This window comes from Protomyctophum bolini (genome assembly GCF_963924005.1).
Source record: "Protomyctophum bolini genome assembly, chromosome: 21".
In the NCBI taxonomy this organism is placed as follows: Eukaryota; Metazoa; Chordata; class Actinopteri; order Myctophiformes; family Myctophidae; genus Protomyctophum; species Protomyctophum bolini.
The window spans coordinates 24,388,668-24,413,443 of NC_137882.1; the positions used below are offsets into that span (position 1 = coordinate 24,388,668).

Here is a 24,776-nt window from a genome sequence, read left to right on the forward strand (position 1 = left end):
CGAATATAGCATATCTACAAGCTCACAAAGTACCGCATTGTGAGATTGTAGATCTGCTACTAAGTGCTTAAAAGATAAAGTCAACTGAGCATTCCAGCAACATACAGTAGGCTACATGTATGTCCCTTCAAAGAACATTTTTAAAAGGCCTTCTCCGTATCTGTCACCTCAACTTGGAACACGTTACAGCTGGAACAGAATTGCTGTCCAGCTTGGTTCCCTTTGAACATTTTAAACTTAATTCACAAAAGCAAAAGGGGCAGAGTGTACTTGCACTTAGAGGTTTAAATTTTGCTTTATACTTTCATTTTAGGATATGTTTTGTTCATCTTGTCTCTGTATTGGGCAGTATAGTAGCTCAGGAGTTCACTTGGGAATCAGAAGGCCTGGGTGAGTGTTGATGTGTCCTTGAGGATGACACTGAACCCCTAACTGCTCCCAATGAGCTTGTTGCCTTGCTTGATTTCCTCTACTCTGGGTGAATGTAATGCACATTGTAAGTTTTTTTGTGTGTGTGTGCCGGTGGTGTTACAGCATGACACACACACAGACAGACAGACAGTTTAAGCCAGCGTCTATAGTTAGTGCTCACTGCATTCGCAATAAAGTGCCATCCTGAAAGGTCATCGGTGAGGCAGAGGACAGCGTTAGCTATACTTGTTACTGTTCTTTATTGCAAGCAGTGTAGGTATTTAAACTGATTGTCTTTGCTCATGAATCCACTCCTCTTTTTACACTTCAGTGCCACTTCAGTGCCCTTGAAGGAAGCCAGCCTGCTGCGGTGCAGACTCGCTCGTTACAGAGATTGACTTCTCGCATGAAACAACGTTCAGTCAACGTGATTACTGTGAGCCACCGGACACTTCTGAGGTGAGCTGATGGTCAATAATTAATGCATGCGGGGCTGTGCTTCAAGCAAAAACACAAGCAGACGTATGTATGGAAGGAAGACAAGAAAGTTATCGTATAAAATATAGCTTTGAAAAACTTGAGGTGGAGATCGTAGACGACATTGTACAGTACGGTTCATGGACCACACTATCCACCTTTTACATTTCACAGTACAGTTTCTACTTTCTACATACCATACACTGAAGGAGTTCAGTGTAGGGGTGCAACAGTTAATCGGAGTAATTGATTTAATCGATTATTTAAAAAATCAATACATTTGGGGGAATTTGATGCTTTGACGCGAAAACGGAAATAGCAGATCCGCAAGCACACAAAGCGTTGTAAGCTTTCGGCAGTGGCTCAGGGGTAGAGTGAGGTACAGTCAACAATGGTGGACATTGTAAACAAAGTGGAAATGCAAATTTGTAACTGAAGAAGGAGGAATATACAAAGTAGGGTGACATTGAGGATATCACGATGAGGACAAAATCAGTTGAGCTGTGCCTGAGAGCAATTTCCATTAAAGTACCTACAGTATATGATATGAAAGCCTGATTGTTCAAAATTGGTTATTTGTGGGGTATGGGAGCCCCAAAAACACAAAATAAATGGAAAAAGGCGCTATATAAAAGCACCATTTAAAGGTCAACTTTAGTTTTTTCCAACCAAGGTTTAAGATTTTGGTTGTTATTAGACAAAGTAAAAGGTGAGCGTTAATTTTTTTAATTTGCTGCTTTCTTTCGTTTTAGCAATTTTCGCTATTTTTGAAAGAGGGTCAGGGGCATTTGAACATGTGGCTAAATACGTCCTTTTTTCCAAAAGTTTACGGCGATTTCTTTATTATTTACTATAGTCCTACTAGACCCCAGGAAATGACATCTGGCCACAAAAGATCACAGGATCTACTGAATGTGAAGGTAGACATACTAGGGGATGTTCGAATGCCACCGCGGCCACGCCCGTCTGTCAAAAAAAGCTAAAATCGCTAAGACGAAAGAAAGCAGCAAATGAAAAATAATTTACACTCCTCTTTTACTTTCACTAATAACAACCTAATAAAAAACTAAAGTTGTCCTTTAAGCTTGTAAACCATCTATTTGGCTATTTGTTTGTGCGACACTACGACAAAGTATGAAATAGCGCTTAAGTCAGTGTCTCCTGAAATGCAAACAAACTAACACACAACGACGAGGCACATGGAAGTCTCACCTCATCACAGGAGAGCGGAGGACATCTGGAATGACACTGTTTCCTCCCGTTCACACAGCGACAGGAAAGACAGCCCTCGTCCCATTCCGAGCCCGCCTGAAACACACACACACACACACACAAATGACCTTCATGTTACAACCCAGGTGTTGGTATCTCGCAAACCCTGTTGTTCATCATTGCATGAGAATCTGTGTGTATAGAGGAGGTAGTGTGCGTGTGCGTGTGTGTGTGTGTGTGTGTGTGTGTGTGTGTGTGTGTGCGCGCGCGCGCGCGTGTGTGTGTGTGTGTGTGTGTGTGTGTGTGTGTGTGTGTGTGTGTGTGTCCGCGTGTACTGTCTGTGTGTTGATGGGGGGCATTTGAGGGCACTTTGGCAGTATTTACTCACTGACTTGAAAAAGGGAGAGTAATGATCGAGTGTGATTGGTTTGTGAACAGGGTCAAACTATATGGAATTATTTGGTGTTTGTCCAGCCAACAAATCTCCAGTTGGGGTCCAGAGGGCACAGTTCAGCAGGAGAGAGTAATAGAGAAGGGCCGGTATATCACTCCCGGTGGAAATAGGACGACATATTAAAAGACACTAGAGGTGCCCAAAGGCCACCGGCCTTCTTGAGAACGATGTTTTTGAAAGTGAAAAATATCCCTTTACGTACAATTTTGAGTGTTGTAATTTTACTCTACTAAATCTTTTTGACAACTTTAAAGTTGTCACTTACTTACTAGATTTTGATTATTATTACAAAACATACATTAACCACTTTGCCCCTATTTTATACTACTTATACTTTCTGAGTATTTCTACGTTGTTGTATTGCCTCTCTCTCTCTCTCTCTCTCTCTCTCTCTCTCTCTCTCTCTCTGCAGTTGCCTGTGAAGGTCTAACACCGAAATGGTGCAATAAATATATCATAGAAAGTTAGACAAGTATGCGGGAACTTTTGATCAATTTGTCCCACTATACTATGCACCTGAATCAAGAAATATAGATGTGCACTGCAAAGTGCTTTTCTGAGCAACACAAGATAAATCTTCACAACCAGGGAGAGGAAGAGAGAGGCATAAAGAGAGAGATAAATAGATTCAAAGTAACGCAAGGAGACAGACAGGCTGAGGAGAAGTTGACAAAAGCATCTGGGATGGAGAAAAAGCGAGACCAGGGATGGACCAGTTATGAATTTAAAACAAGAGAGTACAGCAGAGAGATCTACAGCAGCGGTTTTCAACTTTTCCTGGATCAGGGTCCACCTGAATGTCTGGAAAGCGTTTGTGGCCCACCCATCAGACCACTTAATGGGTGGGCCGTGTGCATTTTCAGAGCACGTTTATTTTAACAATGAATCAATCGATTAGGTTGCGGCTTTGATTAATGGAGCTAACGTAGAATACAAACAAAGAAACAAATACCACAATTTATGTTTGCACACATGTTTTGATGTGTCCAAAGGTTGTAAAACCTATTTGGCCCCCGATCCACAGGCTGTGAAACCTACGGCGTGTAAAACGAGAGAGAGAGAGACGTACGTTGTGTAAAACGAGAGCGAGAGAGAGAGAGAGGAACGAGAGAAGGGCCGAGGGAACTCGACCTCTTGTCACCCCATATGATTAATTCTCATAATCCTATAATATCCCCTCATAAATTATTCCAGGCAGGCTCGCAGTAGAGTTATGAGTCGGAGCGCCGGCTTTCCATGAAGCCCATGGACTGCATTATTGATGAGTCCGAGGGCTGCGGACGCACAGTGGTGTAGTGTGGCCCGTGGGGCCTGTCACTCATCTTCAAACAGGGCCCTCTTCATGGGTAAATAACCCATTCTGACCTGAGATCAGATTCTAAAAATGTCTTCCACATCCTGACAGTTTTCTGAAAAAGCTATGTTTCTATGTCAGTCGTTCTTTGATTTTTCAAAAATAGCAGACCTACAAGCTCGTAGCGCACCACTCTGTGCCGCGCTATGAGCTTGTAGATCTGCTATTTTTCAATAGCTAAAGCATAACCTAAGGGGTTCCCGCCCAAAATGGGATAACTACACAATGGAAGTGAGCGGCAGGGCAATAAACACCACGCTAATGGCATCGGGGCACACATGCGCCACAATGGATCACGCACAATGAGTGTAACCGGCCAACTTTCCCCTTTTTGGAGTGCATGTGTGTATGTGTGTGTTTGTGCGTTCGTGCGTGCGCCGCGTACCTCTCGCAGCGTGTCCTGGTCATGACAGGGGCAGAGGGCGGGGATCACGCACACGCCCTGCGTGTTCCTGTACCGTCCGTCCTCGCACACGCAGCCCTCGGCGTGATGGTCGCTGCTGCAGTTGGCGGGAGGCGAGGCGGCGTACACCTCCTCGCAGCTCCTCTCGCACACACCGCTGTGCGCCTCCTGTGGCACGCTCCTCCTCCACTTCTCTCCTCCGGGACATCCTTGAGGAGGAGACGAGAGAAGTAGAGGGTTAGGGTAAGGAGGAGAGGGTGGAGGGAAGGAGGAGAAGGAGTGGAGAGAAAGAATGGAGGAGGAGAATGAAGAAAAGGGATGAGGTGGTGGTGGGAATGGAGGGTGAGGTGGGGGGGGGGGGGGGTGGAGGGTGAGGTGGGGGGGGGGTGGAGGGTGAGGTTGGGGGGGGGAATGGAGGGTGAGGTGAGGTGGGAACATGGATAATGAATGGGGGAAATGGATAGAAGTGGAAATAGATTGTGGAGGAATGGTAGATGAATGGAGAGGGTGTGATGAATACAGGGAAGACGATGGGGGGACAGTGAGCAAATGAGTAAGGGGCATGCGGTTGGAAAATGGAGAGAAAATGAGATGTTATTAATCACCGTACCGTAAGACCTTCATGAACCCACCCCATCTATCTCTCTCTCATATCATATTACAACAGCACTACATCAAGTCAGTACAGTATAGAGTAGTAGACACTCAGCATAATGAGCTGTGTCCTTCCATAACTCACCACAGTCGGGAGCCGTGCAGGTGGCGGTGCGGCGCTCGGGGCCCTCGCACGGGGCCCCTCCGTATTCGGCGGGCTGGACGACCGCTCGCGTGGCGCTCCGCTGTCCCGTGCCGCAGCTCGCCGAACACGGGCTCCACTGGGACCAGTTGGACCACTCGCAGTCCACTGGGAGAGGGAGAGAAAAACAGACACATGCTCAGTTATTGTTATTTGATGTGAATTCAGACAGCCGGGAGGGAGAGTTATTAAAAAAAGAGAGGGAGAGAGAGAGCTACAGTAATAAAAGGAAATTACCATATGAGGCTCCCAAGAGAGATATCAGAATATCAGGTACGGTGTGTACTTTTTGTGATAAAGGCGCTCAAACTTTCTTGCCTTGATCTCCTCACACAAAAACAAATTTCACCCATTTTTTTTAAACTATGCGGAAAAGAGAAAGGCTGAGAGCGACGGAGAAAGCAGAGAGACTACTTTTACAAGGAGAGAAAGGAAGAAAGACAGAGAGCAGTTACTGTCTGTTGTATACTGTTATTCTGTTGTATACTGTTATTCTGTAGTGATGTCCTAGTGTTTCCTGTTTTGCCTACTGTTATCTAAGCCCCCCAGAATGGCTGGCCAACGTTGAAGACGCACGACGCATCTGGGGTTCAACATTGAGCCCTCGTTTGCACTTCTTCGTTTGACCACCAACTGTTGGTCAAATGCGGAAGTAGAGTGTTCTTCCGGATGCTTCAAAACGCCACTGAGCAACTTCCATTGAAATGAATAGCAGGGGCGGGGCTGTTCGTCTCCCAGCCAATCCCTGTGTTGATTTGCCGTGTCCAGTTAGTCCTTGTCTATTTATATGCCCTTGTGTTTTCAGTTCTCTGTTGGTTCGTTGTATATATTGTCACTGTGAGTTTGTTAGTATTATTTTGTTCTTGGCTTCTCGTTTGCCTCGTATTTAGAATGATCCCCTAGTTTTCCCAGTATAGTATTTTCCCTTTGTCATCCTTGTGTTCCTCGTGTCCTGACTAACTGCCTACCAGTACTCTGACTTTTGCCTGTATCTGGACTTTGATTGCTGCCTATACTCCTCTTGATTGGTGAAATAAATACTTTAATTTGAACTGAACTGCCTCTGCCTCTCATCTTGCACTTGGGTCCTACACTGTCTTGACTGGAACTGTGACAGTTTCCTGTAGATTAACCTCTAGCGCCACCTACTACCAGCACAGCATGGTACTGTATGTTTATCGCATACGACTCCCAGGTTAACAGACCTGATTGCGGGCAGTGATTGATGGGACTGGTGCTCAATCACTGCAGCCAACTGTCATTGAAGCAGTTACCAATCCGCATGCATTGACACACAGATCAGATCTAGGCCCTGATAGTGTCTAGACTCTAGATAGAAGCTTTCAACCAAAAAGAGTAATGCCTGTATCCTCTCCCCTATCTGTTTCCTAGCTGAAAGGTAGACGCCCCATAGTTTAGGAGAAGGGAGCAGCTAGACGGGACATCACTCACCGTCACAGGGGTCCGAGGTGCAGTTCAGCACTCCCTTCTGGCAGACACTGGAGGGAGAGAGGGACACATACAGTAAAGAGTTAATGTCCTCTATCACTATGTTGTACTTTGTTTTCCAGTTCAGGTTACGGTTATGGCAGGCCGCGTGACGCTGACCGTATAATACGCTGTGATTTGTGAGCTAGTGTTGATTATATAATATAATATAATGAATATCTATTCTTCCATTCTATGAGGATCTGTCTAGACACCTTGACAATATTGTTCATGTGTTTGTGCAGCCAGTGAAACATAATAAATCATCGCTTTGGTTCGTGCAGTACACAGGAGCCAAACACTCCACAGCTGTCATCAGCTGTCAGCCACGCTTTTCTACCCTCCAATCACAACAACTAGGGCTCCCTCCTACACTGGGTCTCTGCCATTCAATTTCAAAGTTAAACTAGAATTAAAGTTATTCATGACTTTTGAATTGCCATTGATTTAATATTTTTGCTTTGAGCCCGCTCTTGTACACCCATGGAGGCATTGGAGGGGTTTGCAACTTTGCATAGCAGCATCCCATGATTTAGTTTAACATGCCACTATCAGCTAGTGAAGTTACGTAACATCGTGACAGCAGAGCCATCAATGCCATGTATAACTGTATTCCATTTGTTGCAACAAATGGTTGTGAATGAGTGTTCTTGACTGAACTGAATTGATGACTCCCAGACTAAGGGAGAACCAGAGCAATAAAGATAATGAGAAAAAGAGAGAGAGAAATAGTTACAGAAATAGATCAACAATGAGAGATAGAGAGCCTGCAGATTATTATGAGGCATTGATTGATTGATTATTATTATTATTAAGCATTAATTATTATTAATCAATCAATTATGATGATTATTATTACAAGTGAAGGCTGAGACGTCAAAGACGTGAGATCACTGCGTCAATAAGGCCATTAAAACAATCCTCGTTCAGAAAGATGAAATTACTTACAGAACGTCTGGGCGTCAACACACTCCTCATCACACTAACAGACACACAATACATCTCTACGAGTATGCTACCGTCTCCGTCGGGTAGAAACCTTGTATGTACATTACAAAATTATTACTTTTCTAAAGTAAAATAAATAAATAAATATAGCAAAAATAACGGCTCTAAAAAGGAGTACAATGCAACGTTCACTTTAGGCTTTCAACTTCAACTTTCAACTTTCACGCTAGGCTATAGTACGACGATGACGATGTTGTGTAGGGCATTCATTTACGAAGAAAAATACAAATTTACCCTAGATGGATCTGAAAAATAACGTTTGGATCCCGCGAATGCATTTGAGCAATTATAGCAAATATCCATATTATATATAATGAAGACTTGAACATGAGTGTATTATATTACCACAACGTGTTCCAGAGGTAGCACCACTCACAGATGAGTGATGACTGGGCTGTACTACAGTAGCTTGCGCTACAGTATTGGTATAATTAGCATGCGTTACGGCGTGTTGCCGACGGGGCGTGTTGTCGTACCATGTGTTACACAGAAGCTGTATGCTGGTTCCAGGGGGCATCGCAGCCTCGCTGATATTACCCGCCAGGCTGGCGTTCCAGCTGAGGTTACCAGAGGTCAGGGACAGCGGGGAGCAGGGACACGCGTCATGGGGCACACAGGAGCCACCGTTGAACACCTGAGGCGCGCGCGCACACACACACACACACACACACACACACACACACACACACACACACACACACACACACACACACACACACACACACACAGACACACAGACACAGACACAGACACAGACAGACATATCAGTATGAGATACAGTATAAAGTTACTTTCAGACACAGAAGACAGGTCTGCTCCAAGTCAGCTCATGCAAGCGTAAAAGAAGAAAAGCTCAACACAATCCAGGTCTAGTCAGTCACACGCACGCACGCAAGCACGCACGCACACACGCACACACAGTGTAGTGTAGTGTAGTGTACACACCTGTCCAGGAGGGCAGCTACAGCCTGGGGTGCAGGGCCCAGGTATGCACTGTGTCTGTGGCCACAGGTCCTCACAGATATATGGACAGGAACCAGCGCACACGTTGAACACCTGGCCACCAGGACACTCTGGAATGATAGATAGTTAGATACACATGTATGTTAATGTACAATACATGTGTGTGGTTAAGATCCATGTGTATAATGCATTGTAATCTGCTTAAAATAAGCACTCATAAGTACTCATAATGCAGGTTAATGCATAACTCTGTAACAATATCCCAAAATGAGAAACATAAAATGAAAATGAAACATAATACAGTACCACGAAAGTCACGCAGAATCATTTACCACCGGCCAGTGAATAGGCTACATTTGCTAACAATTACTGTTATTTGAAAACCATTAGACCAGTCACACTTCATTGAACACCGTCAACACGAAAGAGAATTTGCTGGAGGTAAAACGAACTTTTATGACAGCCTAAACAAAATCGATTATAAACCTCTTATATCTGCATGCCTTTGCATAATTACAAGCAATCCCTGAACAATTATCGGCATGAGTTTGATTATTGTAATTGCATTTTACCTCTAGACAGCAGCACCCGAGAGAGAGGAAAGCAGAGAGAGGCCGAGTGTGCGTGCGTGTGTGCGGAGGAGCTTGAACAAGGCTCCGATGGTGTTTACCAAAACATTTCAGCACTGATTAACAACCTCGCCTGAGCAACTCTTGCAAAGGAGCATTAATCTATGTTATCATCTCAAAATGAACTAGAAAATATTGTTCCTGACGAAACAATGCAACAGTCTTGCAGAGATGATATGTTTTTATTTTCTTGACATTTTAGAGAAAATGATGAAATTAAATACCAACCACTTGCTCATGCCATCTCTGCACCTGGGTATACTTGCAAAACAATAATCACACTGGAATTTGCCAGCTGAGGACATTTGCATGTGCATGAGGTATATGTGTTCAAGGGCTGGAACTAGTCGGACTGTCTTAAAAAAACAACAATTTGTGAAATATTGTTTCCGTTTTCTGTGTCTGCCATTAATGCCATCTAGTCATTCTAAATAGAGAAGATGTTATTACCTACGTAAAATCGTAAATCCTATCTCATCACGGTCAGCGTTGGATTGTGACTGCTATACAGTATCTGTGTGTGTGAGTGTGCGTGTGTGTGTGTATGCGTGCGTGCGTGCGTTACCTGGCAGGCAGCTGTTGGTGTTACAGACAGTGTGTTGTTCCAGTGGACCAGTGCACGACGCCCCACCAGGCTCCGCCTCCCTCAGGGCCGTCTTATTCCGCACCGACACCCCGCCGCCACAGGAGGCGCTGCAGTCGCTCCACGACGACCACTCGCTCAGCACGCAGCTCGCTGACACCGAGGAGGACGAGGGGGGGGAAGATGCAGGGATTTAAAGCAGTGGTTTCCTAAGCTTTTTAGAAGAATCAGGGCTTTACGTGGGTGTGTATGTGTGTGCGTGCGTGCGGTTCCATACCTGGGCACGGGGCCATTGCGCAGCTCTCTGTGTGTGTCGTATCCGTTACGTTACAGGGAGGACCGCCCACGGTGTCCTGGCAGGGGCGTGTCCTCGTCCTCTGGCCACGCCCACAGGAAGCAGAGCAGGCGCCCCATTGGCTCCAAGGCTCATAGACCGGACATGGGAGCTCCGTGCACACCAGGGTGCCGTTCTCACACACACTGGAGAGAGACAGAGAGAGGCAGACAGACAGACAGAGAGAGAGACAGACAGAGAAAAAGAGACAGAGAGAGGCAGACAGACAGAGAGAGACAGAGAGAGAGAGACAGACAGACAGAAAGAGAGAGAGAGGCAGACAGAGAGAGAGAGACAGAGAGAGAGAGAGACAGAGAGAAAGAGAAAAAAAAAGAGAGAGAGACAGACAGACAGACAGACAGAGAGACAGAGGGAGAGAGAGGGGGGAAAGATGATGAGTCTTTGGCTAATTTATTTTAAATTTGGCGCTTTCATCATGATCAAAGGGACACTTGGGGGGGGGGGGGGGGGGAGACATCTATAACTGAAAGGTTTTTTTTGTACTTTTTTTTAACCTAAAGGTGGCCTTACACTAGCCGATAAACGCTCCGGGGGTGCCCGACTCAATCGATCTGCTCGGGGCCGCTCAAAGCGCGATCGGGATCGGGCTGATCAACATAAAGAATGTTTGATATTTGCTTTGCCCCGCTCCGATTATCCTGTAGTGTGTGGTGCTATCAGATTTCTGATTGAATAAAATCGGCTAGTGTAAGGCCACCTTAACCCTCACCTTTTTTAAATGTCGACCATAACTTTTGTGAAGTGTCAAAAATGTAATTGCCTTAACTCTGCATGGAGATTAGGTATTTATATTCGCTGTCGCAAACCTTTTCCTATTTTTAAATCTCTCTTGATGTTGTATTTTGCCGATTCGCTGACATTTTTCAAGAAAACGCCAACCTTTCAGGGGCAGTGAACGGAGCTCTTTGATGCACGAGGCTGCCCTTTGAGATGAAACAGAAACCAATACATCAACCATATACTGACCAGGTGTTGCAGTCCAGAGGGAGCTCCTCTCTGGGCCCAAACTCCACCGTCCCGTTCCCAGACGGAACGCCACAGCGGCACTCTGTCACCGGAACACACACACCGTCCTGGAGCAACTGGCCCTCTGGACATCTGCAGCCTACGCACGCACACACGCAAAGCACACGCATACACACACACACACACACACACACACACACACACACACACACACACACACACACACACACACACACACACACACACACACACACACACGCAAGCACACACACACACACACACACACACACACACACACACACACACACACACACACGGCATGAAGGGAAGAAGGAATAATAATGTCTTTATTATCCCCTCAGAGACATTCATCTTCACAGTCTGTTCAACAGAAAAATAACCCATAACCATAGTACAGTGAACAACATACAGTAGCACATAATAGCAACATAACACCAAGACTGTACATGAAGTCCCCAGTAAGCATTATACACAAACACCGTCAGCGAGGGATTTTGTTTAATACCACAACTAACGAAGGACTGGAAGGAAGGAAGAAGAAACGAAGGAAACAACAAAGGAAACAAAGGAAACAAAGGAAGGAAGGAAGGAAGGAAGGAAGGAAGGAAGGAAGGAAGGAAGGAAGAAGAAACAACGAAGGAAACAACAAAGGAAGGAAGGAAACAATGAAGGAAGGAAGGAAAGAAAGAAGGAAGGAAGGAAGGAAGTAAGGAAGGAAGGAAGGTTAGAAAGTTAGGGGGAAAAGGGACGACATAGAGAGATGCATCAAAAAAGAGAATTAGTAATGGAAAGAAAAATAACAAGTGAGAGATAAGAGCATTACTGTGCATGCAAATCTAATTTAAACGTAGATAAATCTAGTCAGACTATAGTGTTAATGATTAATGACTAGACGATGAAGCAGACAGGTGTACCTGAGTGACAGGCTCCTTGCAGACACTGCACGTGGTCCCACAGGTCTGTGCAGCTGCGAGGACACTGATTGGCACAGCCCTCGTGGTAGATCCGCCCTCTGTCCTCACAGCGTTCACCTGAGACGCCATGCAGGGACACACAGTTCAGTTCACTCTCTCCCAGTGGTGGAAAAAGTACTCTTTTGCCCAGGTAACTTTTTTATTTTTTACTTGGGTAAAAGTATCAATACTGCAATGTAGAAATGTACGTGTCTGTAGCAGCTAACAATAGCCACACCACTCTAGAGTCTAACACAGGATATTGTTTCATAATTAGACGGGATGATTTAGATCGAGAGTTATTAATGTTTTAAGATTTTCGATGATGTCTCACTCTTACGCAACACAGAGGATTGCCCAACAGGCGCTCCCAGGCTGTGGAGCTAAGTACAGTTCTTGAGTACATGTACTTAATATTACTTTCCACTGCTGCTCTTTCCCCTCCCCAAGAACACACAGACTGTAAAAACAGCCAAAAGCACAAAAAAAACATTCTGGTCACGTCTGAAGTAATCTCGCCACACACTTATCCCTATTCCACACTTCATTACACTGACTTAATGTTGAGTCATTTCTGGAGCCTCGTGGGTCTGGTGGTGGAAGCCAATTTCCCCCAACCTGGTTTATATATAATATAATCTTCCTACATCGAATGTGTATGTTCTCTAGTGGTTCTTAAGCTTGTATCCGAGGAAGGTGTACAGCCTCAATCGCCATCAGACAATCCCCAGAACACGGAGCGTTTAGTTTAGACAGATTTAAGTGATTTATTTTATCCGAGGTTGTTTAAAGGTTGATAGCGATTTGCAGGAATCCGAAATGAAACAGATGGGAAATGAAGTGGAGCAACAGTCAATGTGCGTGCTTGGATTAGAGAACAAAACGCATGTCTCCACAATAGTACCTATATTGCACAAACATCACTATAGCCGTGTGGTTGCAAAACGTTATATAGAGCAAGTGCTGCTGTCATCAAAATATAATTGTCAATACGCTATACGATTCCATATTCAACAATTCATATTCCAGAATTCACCATGTCGGGGCGGCGGTGGCTCAGGGGTAGAGTGACCAGATGGAAACCGCAAGGTTGCCGTTAAAACCTGGGCTCCCCCAGAGTTAGTGTCGAAGTGTCCTTGAGCAAATCTATGTAAAGTGCCTTGGATAAAGGCGCTATATAAATGCACCATTTACCATTTTTACATGAATCCATATTCATTTCAATAAACTAAACCAATATATTCATTCATGCACAAAGGTCACCTCTTCATGCATCCTTGGTAAAGTCAAATGGGATGATGGAGTTCACATCTGGGTACTTTGCACTGTCCTTGGTTAGAAATAGAACGGTTTTGATCTGGGACACTACTTGGGTGACGACTGAGGACGTTTCACAGGTTCACGAGAACGCGATGTTGGGAAACGGCCATCGTCTCAGCGCAAAAAAAGGTTTATGAATGATATGTCAGACTGAATTTGGTCGGAAGCAATCAGGGCACTAAAGAGTCTGAGGACCTCATTTACACTGGCAGCCAAATCTAGCCTGAATCAGATCTGTGCTACATCAGGACTGAAATCAGATTTGTTTAAATAAGTCTAAATGCAGACAGGTCACATACAAGTCACATGGAATCAGATTGGGCAGAGGCCTGTGTGTATTGATGTAGTATGTTACCTGGGCAGAGGCCTGTGTGTGTATAGTATGTTACCTGGGCAGAGGCCTGTGTGTGTATAGTATGTTACCTGGGCAGAGGCCTGTGTGTGTATAGTATGTTACCTGGGCAGAGGCCTGTGTGTGTATAGATGTATAGATGTATAGTATGTTACCTGGGCAGAGGCCTGTGTGTGTATAGTATGTTACCTGGTCAGAGGCCTGTGTGTGTATAGTATGTTACCTGGTCAGAGGCCTGTGTGTGTATAGTATGTTACCTGGTCAGAGGCCTGTGTGTGTATAGTATGTTACCTGGTCAGAGGCCTGTGTGTGTATAGTATGTTACCTGGTCAGAGGCCTGTGTGTGTATAGTATGTTACCTGGTCAGAGGCCTGTGTGTGTATAGTATGTTACCTGGGCAGAGGCCTGTGTGTGTATAGTATGTTACCTGGGCAGAGGCCTGTGTTACAGCTCTGACTCTGGGTCTGTTGGCTCCCACAGTGGGGTCCCAGAGGAGAGGCCAGAGGCCGCCTGTGTCGCTGCCGGACACCGCCGCTGCACGGCTCCGCGCACACGCCCCACGGACTCCACGCACTCCACTGGCACACGTCTGCATGGAAGGAAATAGTAGTCATCATTCATCATCACCGCAGTCATATCCACTGTCATTATCATCTTCATCGCAATCATCTGAATCTCTCTGAATCATAAAGCAGTAAAAGCACAGCCGTCATACGGTGGTGTTTTTTTTTCGCGGCTTCTGCCTTTATTTTATATTTTTATAGAGGGACAGACCAGTAGGCTGACAGGGAATGGGGAGAGAGATGGGGGAGTGACATGCAGTAAAGGCCGTCTGGATCTGGAGTCGAATCCACGGCACACTGCCAGACTGGATTACCAGCCAAGGTGCCTGGAACTTTGATATCAGTTCTCCCGCGGTCTCAACAGAGTCTCACCTCAACTGACATTACTTGCCACATTATTTGATTTCAAAGGTCCTATCGGGATTTAAAGTGAAGGGGGCAGGGGTAACAGATGAACGGCTACAGATGAAATGAAATGAGGGATCAGTCCTTCTTTTCACACACCCAACTGCAAATCCAATCACCTTTATGACTCCCTGCAGAGACAGTCGGGCAGGCAGGCATTTCTCTCTCTCTTTATTTTCTTTGGAAAAACTCTTCTTTTCCACTAATCACCCAAGAGGGAATAAGACGAAGGGAGCCAGGATGGATGGATGCTTTTCCTGACAGCGGAAGGTCCTGAACTGAGGTCTTGAGCTCATATAAAGGATTTATGTTCTTACACACAACAACAAAAACGGAATACTAATTCACTAGCCAGTATTGATATTTTTTATCCCTACTGCTGTATATGACCTGATTTCCCTTCAGGGATCTATAAAGCTCCTCTCCTCTCCTCCTGCGCCTCTAGTTCTTCGTTAATTTGCACGAAAACAAATTTCACTACACCCACTTTTTGATCACCCCTGTGATGTTACAATAAAGCTGTTAGCAGGAACAACAACTTAAGGGATAGTTCAGATTCTTGGACTTAAAACTGTAGGAAATACTTGCCATTAATATAGTGGTTGCAAATGTATTAATTGATTGCCTGAGTCCTGTGGTGGGAGTTATGGTCTGTGAAAATTAAGTAGTTCCGGACCATATTAACGGACTCAGGCAATCAATAATACCTTTGCAACCACTATATTAGCCAGAAAACCCCAGACCACTGAATATTTACTGAATGTTAAAAGTTCAGGTTGTTTTAGGCTCAGAACCCAAAAGAAATTAAGAAAAATGTGTACTTGAAGTCTTGAATAGTTTAAAAACATATATTAAAACTCAGATAATATGCTCATTTAACTATACTAGATCTGTACGTGCCCGTCGGCCACCGGCCTACTTGAGAACGATGCAACATGAGAACCTAATAATACCCGTTGTTAACTATCTGTCTGTGTCCCTTTTGTGCCCATACTGTATATGGAGATCTCTGTCTGCCTGTGCTTGAAGAGTGCAAACTGACTGTGAAAAGTGGAGTGGTTAAGTAATCAATTGGCAGGTGTGGGGTTGCTGTGGCAATCAATTGGCTGAGGCAGAGGCTGGAAATTGCACAGGTGAGGGGACTTAGGCTCATTAGGCCCACTGGCAGAGCCTGACCAGAGCCTTTTGTGGTGGTTCTGGAGAACAGTGAGTCCGACCGACTCGATACCGGGAACTGCTCTCCCTGTGGTGGTTTGGACTTTGGAACACGTGTATCGAATTTTAAGTCAGTGGGGCAAACAGTTCTGGAGTTACGTGCATTACAACCGTACACACGCACGCAGACAGAGATGTGGCACATTTATAGTAGGATTTCAAAAAAGGCTTAAGGGGATAATTCATAATTTGCATTTTCGGTACCAACATTAAAGGGGCTCAATATGCATGCCAGACTTGTATTTATTGATTTATCTTGTCTTCAGCATTCAATACCATCCATGGAGCCATGCCTGAGTGCAGAGAGGTTTATCTGTTATTTTAACCTCGATTCTTATCTGACTGGATGGATAATGGACTTTTTATCTGATTGCGTGTTAGAGTTAACGTTTTCTCTGAAATCGACTCCATCCATCACCCGGTTCCCTTCAAGGTTGCTGTCTCTCCCCATCGCTACATCTTGTACAATGTACACTAATGAGCGTGGCAGCAACGTATAAGAACTGACACATTCTAAGGTTTGTTGATTATTCTGTTACTGTAAGTCTTCTTGAAGGAGGGAGACGTGATTGCGGGTCGGTGGTGGATGACTTTGTGACTCTTTTCTCCATCTTAACGTGTCCAAAACTAAAGTGATGGACGTTGATTTCAGAAAGTCACAACCAAGCTCTGTCCACTGTTATAAAAGGTGTGGACTTTGTAGATACCTACAAATATTTGGGTAGTGTTCTTCATAACAAACTGTGTTTGGAATAGCATGTAGATGCTACCTCCAAAAGGTTCAGCAAAGACCCCTTTCCCCCTAGAATAGATCTGCAGTTTTCTGCACTCTTTTAACGTTTCTACTGAGTTGATTACTCTTTTACTGACGTTTCACTGAATCCGTTGAAACTCAGGAGGGCTAATGCTGCATATTGACTGTTTTCAGTTACACTCAATATGGATTGCCAGGCAGTGTTGATTATGTGGTGGTTCTGGAGAACCATGGGTCCGACCGACTCGAGTCTGGGCACTGCACTCCCTGCGGGGGTGTGGAATGCGTGTGTCGAATATGAAGTGGGTGGGGCAAACGGTTCTCGAGTTACGTGCATTACAACCGTGCAGACACGCACGCACACACGCAAGACACGCACGCACACACGCAACACACACACACACACACACACACACACACAACTTAAATGGGTATTTCACTTTAAAACACTTGGGCCATTTCATTTTTGTGTGCACCCCAGGCAGCTTTTAAGTTGCTTGATTAAATTGTTTACTCGACCTCGACTCCTACTTTATATAAAACCATTGAACTTCAAACAAACATACCCCACCTACAAGCTCTCAACAAGTTACGATGAGATGCGTTATGAGCTTGTAGATCTATGATATGATCTGTGACACTGACATGCCAAAAACAGGGACACTTTGCATTCCTTGCACGTTCCTGTACATTTGCCCACTTTGCAACTCTTATACAGTAGCTCTCCTCCTGTGAGTAGTGCGTTTGTACCGTATGTGAACCACATAACAATTTAGTGGGATAATAAAGTGGGATAATAAAAGATAACCTTGGACCTGTCTCTGAACTGAAACACATCCCGTACCAATCATCAAAAGATAAAAGCATACCTGGGACAACTCCCAGACGGGTTAAATCGGGATGACTCATACTTACTTAAGATCCTACTTGTAGCAAGCAAAAAAGCTATTACAAGAAATTGGTTACAAAAGAATTGTCCTACTGCCGATCTATTTCTCAACATTGTGAAACAACTTCATCACCTAGAACAGATGACCTATTCTTTAAGACTGCAAAAAGAGCTGGGTGAAAGAAGATGGGAGAAATGGACAGAGTACTTAGCTGGGGGGGTGGATGTGGCGTGAATATGGGCGGTGTCTTTCCAGTTGTCATTTAATGTAAAAAATAAAAAAAGAAGAAAAAAATAAATAATCTGTAATATGTATTGTTGTTGTACATCCCATGACCTCTTGTTTTATTTTGTTTTTTGTCTTTTGTTTTTATTCAGTTTTCTTTTACTGCCGATGTTTTTGTCATATTGTATGTCTTGTTTGTCTTTGGTGTCTATTTTGGCTATTCAAAAATTCAAAAATAAAGAGTTTAAAAAAAAAAAAGTAAAAAAAAAAAAAAAAAAAAAAAAAAAAAAAAAAAGATAAAAGCATGTAATTGTCCCCTCGAGGGAACTCACTTCATGAAAAGTGCTTCAAGGATGCATCATCATTACAGTATCATTAGAAGTGCCTGGCGTCTGGTCTGTGAGTTCTACCACCGGCGTTTCCCTCTCTATTTCTCTCCTCTATACAACAGTGGTTCTCGAAGTGGGGTGCTTGCAGGGGGGAACCATACTTGTGAACGAAATGGACCTGGTCTGTGACTTTGAGAGTGTACCACACTCCGAGACAATGGGGGCAAGACGGGCAGTGTCGGTATAGGCCAATCAGAGGCAGACAGGGTGTTACCATGTCTATGCTCGGACGTTGAAAAAGATTCACGCTGTTGAGAAGCACTGCTGAACAGAGGAAGGCAGAGCAGATTGTCTACAGACTGTAATTCATTGCAGTTCGGCTGTGCCACGCCTGTCTGACTGGGTTCACCACAGTGTGTCTGTGCCTAATTTTTCAATGCTGCACCACAGACCGTGGAGGGCTTGAAAAACGAGGACATACATCAAAGGAACTTTAGTGGAAGTGAACTTCTGCGAACTATATCCCATTTGTTACGTTTTCTCTTTGACAACAAGGGCGACCCTGTGTGAAGTATTCTGAATGGAGGGAGGGGGAGAGAGAGGGAGAGAGAGAGAGAGACACCTCCTGCTGACAAGTTGTAAATTCAGAGCGGAGTGATTTGGAAAGAGGAGGAGTGGTCTTATTTAAATTACCTCTGCACACGCTAGCATCTGGACAGAGCCTCTCCTCTTCCAGCGGTCCTGGACACTGGTCAGTCTCCTCTCCGGGGACGGGCAGACCAGAGTCCAGGTCCAAGCAGGCCCGGTAGCGCCTCTGAACCGACACCATGCCGACGCTGTCGCCAGCACTCGAAGAAGACGAATTTCCATGTCCCCAGGAGGAGGACGAGAGAGGCGAGGGGATGCACGGAGAGCAAGGGGTCCACTCCGACCACTCACTGAGGATGACTGAGGTGGGTGGAACGCACGGTGGTACGAGGTGACAGAAAGAGAGAGCATTGGGATGAGAGAGATGCAACAGGAAGACAAGAAACAGAATGAGAAACAGCGTAATATACTTTGGCTATTTGAAAATAACAGCTCAACAAGCTCACAGCGTGTCGCATTGAATACTGGATTCTTACTTGTAAACTTGGGGAATTGATACTTTACATTATTAACTATGTAACTAAATCGAATACTTCTTCCATCGCTGGCTGAAGATTATTCAAAGCAATTCTCTAAGACTTTCTTTAATGTTGTGGATTATTTCGCATTGCTTTCTCACCTTCACACTCTCTGGTGTCACACAGCAAAGTCCCATCGTGGCAGAGGCTGGAGGAGAAACCCATACACAGTCATTATACAGTAGAGTGAACACTTAAAATGCCACATTCAGTACATGACGGAGAATATTAGACTACTGGTGGCGTGTGCAAAGTAAACAGGGGAGAGAGAATGAGAATGAGAAAGATGTTACACACAGTGCCGAATCAACCCCTCCGAACGCCCTGGCGCTTTACCAAATCAAAAGGCCCCTTGCACGCGCAATTCTGTCTGATTCATGTGCACGTAACACAATCAAGAACGACACTTTTTGCGTGTGCGCTCAGCGCACCGCCAGCACAGGAAGCCGATTTGTTGTAAATATATTTGCTATTAGTTACCTAATGAATAATTTTTGCCAGGAGAACTATCTGCAATTTTCCCAAAAAATTATTAGCCTTCTACAAGGAGCTCATTAGCAGGCAGTAGCATATTTTTCTAAATTGTCTTTGTGACCTTAATTTAGCCTACATTTGCAAATAGTGCTGTTGACCATGTTGTTACATGGTCCACATAACATTTGTGCACCAAGAGACAATGCCAATATGCTACTTATTAGCCACTTAAGCCCTACCCTACTGTATATACTTTGTTGTACAACAAATAGCAAAACTAGGTGATTTTATTTTATTCTTATTCTTATTGGTAACAACTTATACTAGGTGTATAACCATTAATTAACCACTTGAACCCTCTAGACATAACAAACTGGACCGGAGTTGGCTCTGCACTTGGACGGCTTTTTTCAATCTTCACCATCTCTTCGAAAGCTCACAGCGCGTAACGCTTTGTGAGCTTGTAAATCAACAATATCGCTGCCTAATGTGACCAGATTTGACTGAGAGCCTGCCATCGCGCAAAATACAGCATTTTCCCCAAAAATGAGTTAATAGCACAGGCAGACTCTTCACATACTATACTCAGCATGTCTGATATAAGTGTCAGAGCTGAAATCGATGATGTAAATATGAAATAAATGCTTAAACATGTAGCTAGGTGTAATGTTAGAGACCACAGAAGTGAACCTTTCAAGCCTGTTTTCTCAACTTGCTGTTTTCTGCAAGACATTACTCTATAAGCCATATCTCCAAACTGAACAACCAATATGCCAATTTGAAGCTATTATTCCCTGCTTTCACATGACATGAAAAAACGACCAGCCAGAGTAGGGAAGGATGCTGGGGATTGAAGTGGGTATAACGGGTAACTAACCAGGTACTGCAGCCTATATTGATGGCAGCTCCCTGGGGCAGAGTGATGGGTGTGGGTGGGAGTCCTGGAGCCTGCTGCTGGAGGTGGACACATCCACACTGCTCCAAGGGAACACAGCTGCCGTTCCGCTGCAGCAGACCCTGGATGGAGGGAGGAGGATGAAAACACAGCGTCAATAGGATGCAGGATTATCACGTATAGATTCTGTCCTTCACTCTGTGTGTGGTTCAGAACGACAGAGGTTTCATAGTCTTGCGTTGCCGGAAGATGACATGTTGTGAGTTTGTAGATTGGCTATTTGTTGCTACGTTCTCCCGGTGGGGGCTCCTCACTGGCAGGTGAGCCAGTCAGTTACAACACACTGAAATGTATGTGGGGAGGAATCAATTATTAAAACTACTAATGTTTTTGCCATTACAAAATTGTAAAGCCATTTTACAATAGCGGGTCGTTGAGAAGTTTGACAGAGGTATCCGTGGAGGTGCAGTCTGTGAAAAAGAGACAGAGAGAGAGAGCAGAAAAGTGCACCGAGCAGCATTGTGGTGCCAATGTGACGAGGGTCTAGGAATCGCACTGGTACCAGAATAGTCACACTGTTCTCTAAAGATACAGCCTGTGTGTCAGTACAGTGTCGCCCAGTGACTAGCTCTGTTCAATTTGAGGTTAATTTACATTTCTTATCCTAGGACTCAGGACTCACACATGAATTTTAACACTGAGAACAGCCGGTAGAACCAATATGAATAAAGGTGCTTTGGAGTAAACCGTGTCCCAGAACAGATAATGTGGAAAAGAATACAGACTGAGGGGGTGGCAGTGGCAGCCATCTAGGAGCCGGAAGGTTACAGGTTTAATCCCCAGCTCCTCGTAGCTACATGTGTGCAGGATACTAAAACCCTACGTACCGATGAGAAAGTTACACGGTTTGCCTCCACTGTTGGTATGTGTGAATGTGTGTGAATGTGCACCACATTGTGTAACAGTGTTCCGCCATTATGGTGTGTGAAAGGGTGAATGTGAAGCACAATTTAAAGCGGATATGAGTGTGCGGGGGCCGATTGGTTATAGGGTGCACGCCACATAGGCGCTAATGCATGACATGACTGGAAATACACACCCAAAATTCGAACACGTAAACTGGCATCTGTTCGTAATTTCTGTTCTCGGAAAATGTATTTTAAAATATCTTCTTTACCTTTTATTTTTTTTATATCTATTTCTGCTAAGCAGCAAGCTATACTGTATATGCTTAGATGATTTTGATTTATATTAGGATAAATTTGCTTGATCGCTTGATCAGAGCTTCCGTGCTACAGACTGTATGACCGGAAGCATTTAACCCATTTTGGGCGGGAACCCCTTTTGGTGTTAGCATTATGTTACGCTTTAGCTATTGAAAAATAGCAGACCTACAAGCTCATAGCGCGCCACCGAGTGGCACGCTACAAGCTTGTAGGTCTGCTATTTTTGAAAAATCGATCTCAGGTCAAAATGGGTTAAAGATTGTGGGAGGCAACAGTGTGGACTAGTAACAAGGTAACATAGAGGTGTGTATAGTTGAGTGACGTGGCTAGACCAGTAAAGCAGACATGTGTTGAAGTGTTATGAGTGTACCTGAGGGCAGTAGCATCCAGGAGTACACTCCTTCACGTCAGCACACAGCTCCTGGCGTCCCTGCAGTGCACACTGCTTCTCACAGGGGGCGCCACATTCAGAGTACAGGAACGGAGGTTCACAGTCTAAAAGGGGCAACGAACAACAACGTTAGGCTATTGGGAAACATTCTTAAACTCACTCATAAGACCAGTAGTACCAACGACAGGCAGGCAGACAGACAGACAGCCACACAGACACACATACACACACACACACACACACACACACACACACACACACACACACACACACACACACACACACACACACACACACACACACACACACACACACACACACACACACACACACACACACACACACACACACACACACACACACACTAATATTGAAAGGGCACATTCAGATATAGGTTACCGGTACGTACCTTCGCTGTGACAATGGCTGAGGTTGCAGGCTCTGCTCTGCGTTTCCAGGGGGGTGCACTGTTGTCCCCTGGTGGCCGGGGAGAGAGCTACACGGTGGCGCTGCTCCCTCTGAGCCTCACAGGAGCACTGGGACCAGTCGCTCCATCCTGACATGGGACAGTCTGCACACAAAACAACACACAGTGAGACTCCATTCTGACATTGGACAGTCTGCACACAGAACAAGACCAACTGAGACTCCATTCTGACATGGGACAGTCTGCACACAAAACAACACACACTGAGACTCCATTCTGACATGGGACAGTCTGCACACAACACAACACACACTGAGACTCCATTCTGACATGGGACAGTCTGCACACAAAACGTGTGTCACTCACGGACTGCTGCACGGAGTGCTGCTGCACTGGTAAACAAAGTGTACTCATATTTGTGTTCTGTTTCATGTTATTCCACAGGGAAAAGCAACAAGGGGCTTAGAAGCGAGAAAAGAAACTTCACACATGCACTTCTCACAGAGTGATTACTAATGATTGACAGCCTGGTGTGGCAGCTTTGGGAACGTGCCTGAAGATGTCTGTTGGAGAGAGTGCTTGTCCAGCGCAGTAGGGGAATTATACGTTTTCATCAGACATTCATATTTTGCTAAAGTGAAGCCTATAAGCTCTGTATCTGGAGGATGCAGGATTTTGCGGGGCCCGCTAGTTTTATCCTGACCGCCCGCGCCCGCAGGTATTTTAATACCGCCCGTTTGATTTTCAAGTGGGCTGCAACGGGAGCGGGAGCCCACTTGAAAATCTCACCACCCGTCCGACCACTTAACACGGCAGCTGTTGGTCAGAGTATCGAATCGATACAATTGATTATTTGCATTGCAAAACAATACGATACAAACAATAATGATATGTTCATTCGATGCAGTTACTGTATCGTTTACACGCCTAGTAATTAGCTGTGTGATTCAGCTCGGTTACATCAACTCATGTCCAGTGTTTGTCCACACAACGTCCGATCTCCAGGTGATGGATTGGTTGTGGGCTCCATGGTTGCAGGTGACAGGTGTTACTAATTAGTCACACCGACTCCTGGGTGTAGGATGTCATGTTCACGGTGCGTGTTTGCGGCGTGGTGTGTACCTGGACATGGCCGTTTGTAACACAGCTGGGTCTCCTCGCGGTGCCTCTCGGCCTCCATCTCGGGAGGACAGGCGGCGTCGCCGGCCTCCTCGCACACGCACGCCCTGCGGCGGGACACCGAGCCCGCCCCGCAGCTGCGAGAGCACGCCGACCATGGCGCCCAGGGGCAAAGGTCATCTGGAGATGAACACAGGAGCAGTAGAAGATCAGAGAAACATTACACTTAAGTTACTGGCCAATTTGTCTTTTTACAGATGATAAATAGATTACATTTGGACCGGACTGGGACTTGGACCGGGTCCTATATATTAGTCATAGATCCTGAATGATAAAGGGGGAAAGTCTGTATATTAAAACTAATGCATATTGCTTGTTATTTCTACAGCACAGATCGGTGCATCATCTATAACTTTATTATCATAACAACAGCATTTTCCATAATGAAAGTCTTGAAATATGAGATTAAACTCTTAAAATGACAACATGAGATTAACCACATGAACCCTATAATACTTTGTTGACCACAGGGCAGAAGGCTCTATACTGCACTCACATCGAATCGCAATGCCACGAGTGGTGGCGAGCTTGTAGATTAGTTATTTTGGTAGAATATTCGCTCGACTCCGGGGTTTAATGCGATTAAACAACGTGAGATGAAACGTACCCAGACAGGGAGGTGTACGACAGTCCTGGGCCTCTCTCTCCGGTCCGCTGCAAAGCGAGCCGTTGTTCCGCGGAGGCGGGTTGACACAAGCACGGGTTCGGACCTGCGTTCCCTTCCCGCAGGTCACAGGGCAGTCAGACCACACCGACCACGGAGTCCAACCACCGTCCACTGGAAAAGAGACAGGATGATAATCATAACATCAGCTCTGCTTCTATACAATGTACTGTCTGTTGTTCTCAATGTGATGAGGCACCATGAGCATGAGTATATATCGTCTCTGTC

The 24,776-nt window shown here is 45.1% G+C and overlaps 1 protein-coding gene across 1 annotated transcript in view; it reads right to left on the reverse strand.

The window, feature by feature from the left end:
- sspo (SCO-spondin) overlaps positions 1-24,776 on the reverse strand; it is a gene marked incomplete at its 5' end in the record, with an annotated part of 98,623 nt that overhangs the window by 11,068 nt on the left and 62,779 nt on the right. The window contains 18 exons of the mRNA XM_080793802.1: positions 2,101-2,196; positions 4,294-4,520; positions 5,051-5,215; positions 6,560-6,606; positions 8,080-8,237; positions 8,549-8,676; positions 9,761-9,931; positions 10,056-10,258; positions 11,100-11,238; positions 12,035-12,151; positions 14,173-14,334; positions 18,820-19,074; positions 19,394-19,440; positions 20,644-20,783; positions 22,258-22,382; positions 22,688-22,849; positions 23,828-24,004; positions 24,492-24,662. Of these exons, the coding sequence (XP_080649928.1) occupies positions 2,101-2,196; positions 4,294-4,520; positions 5,051-5,215; positions 6,560-6,606; positions 8,080-8,237; positions 8,549-8,676; positions 9,761-9,931; positions 10,056-10,258; positions 11,100-11,238; positions 12,035-12,151; positions 14,173-14,334; positions 18,820-19,074; positions 19,394-19,440; positions 20,644-20,783; positions 22,258-22,382; positions 22,688-22,849; positions 23,828-24,004; positions 24,492-24,662 (2,690 nt within the window). The remainder of the gene's footprint in view (positions 1-2,100; positions 2,197-4,293; positions 4,521-5,050; positions 5,216-6,559; positions 6,607-8,079; positions 8,238-8,548; positions 8,677-9,760; positions 9,932-10,055; positions 10,259-11,099; positions 11,239-12,034; positions 12,152-14,172; positions 14,335-18,819; positions 19,075-19,393; positions 19,441-20,643; positions 20,784-22,257; positions 22,383-22,687; positions 22,850-23,827; positions 24,005-24,491; positions 24,663-24,776) is intronic.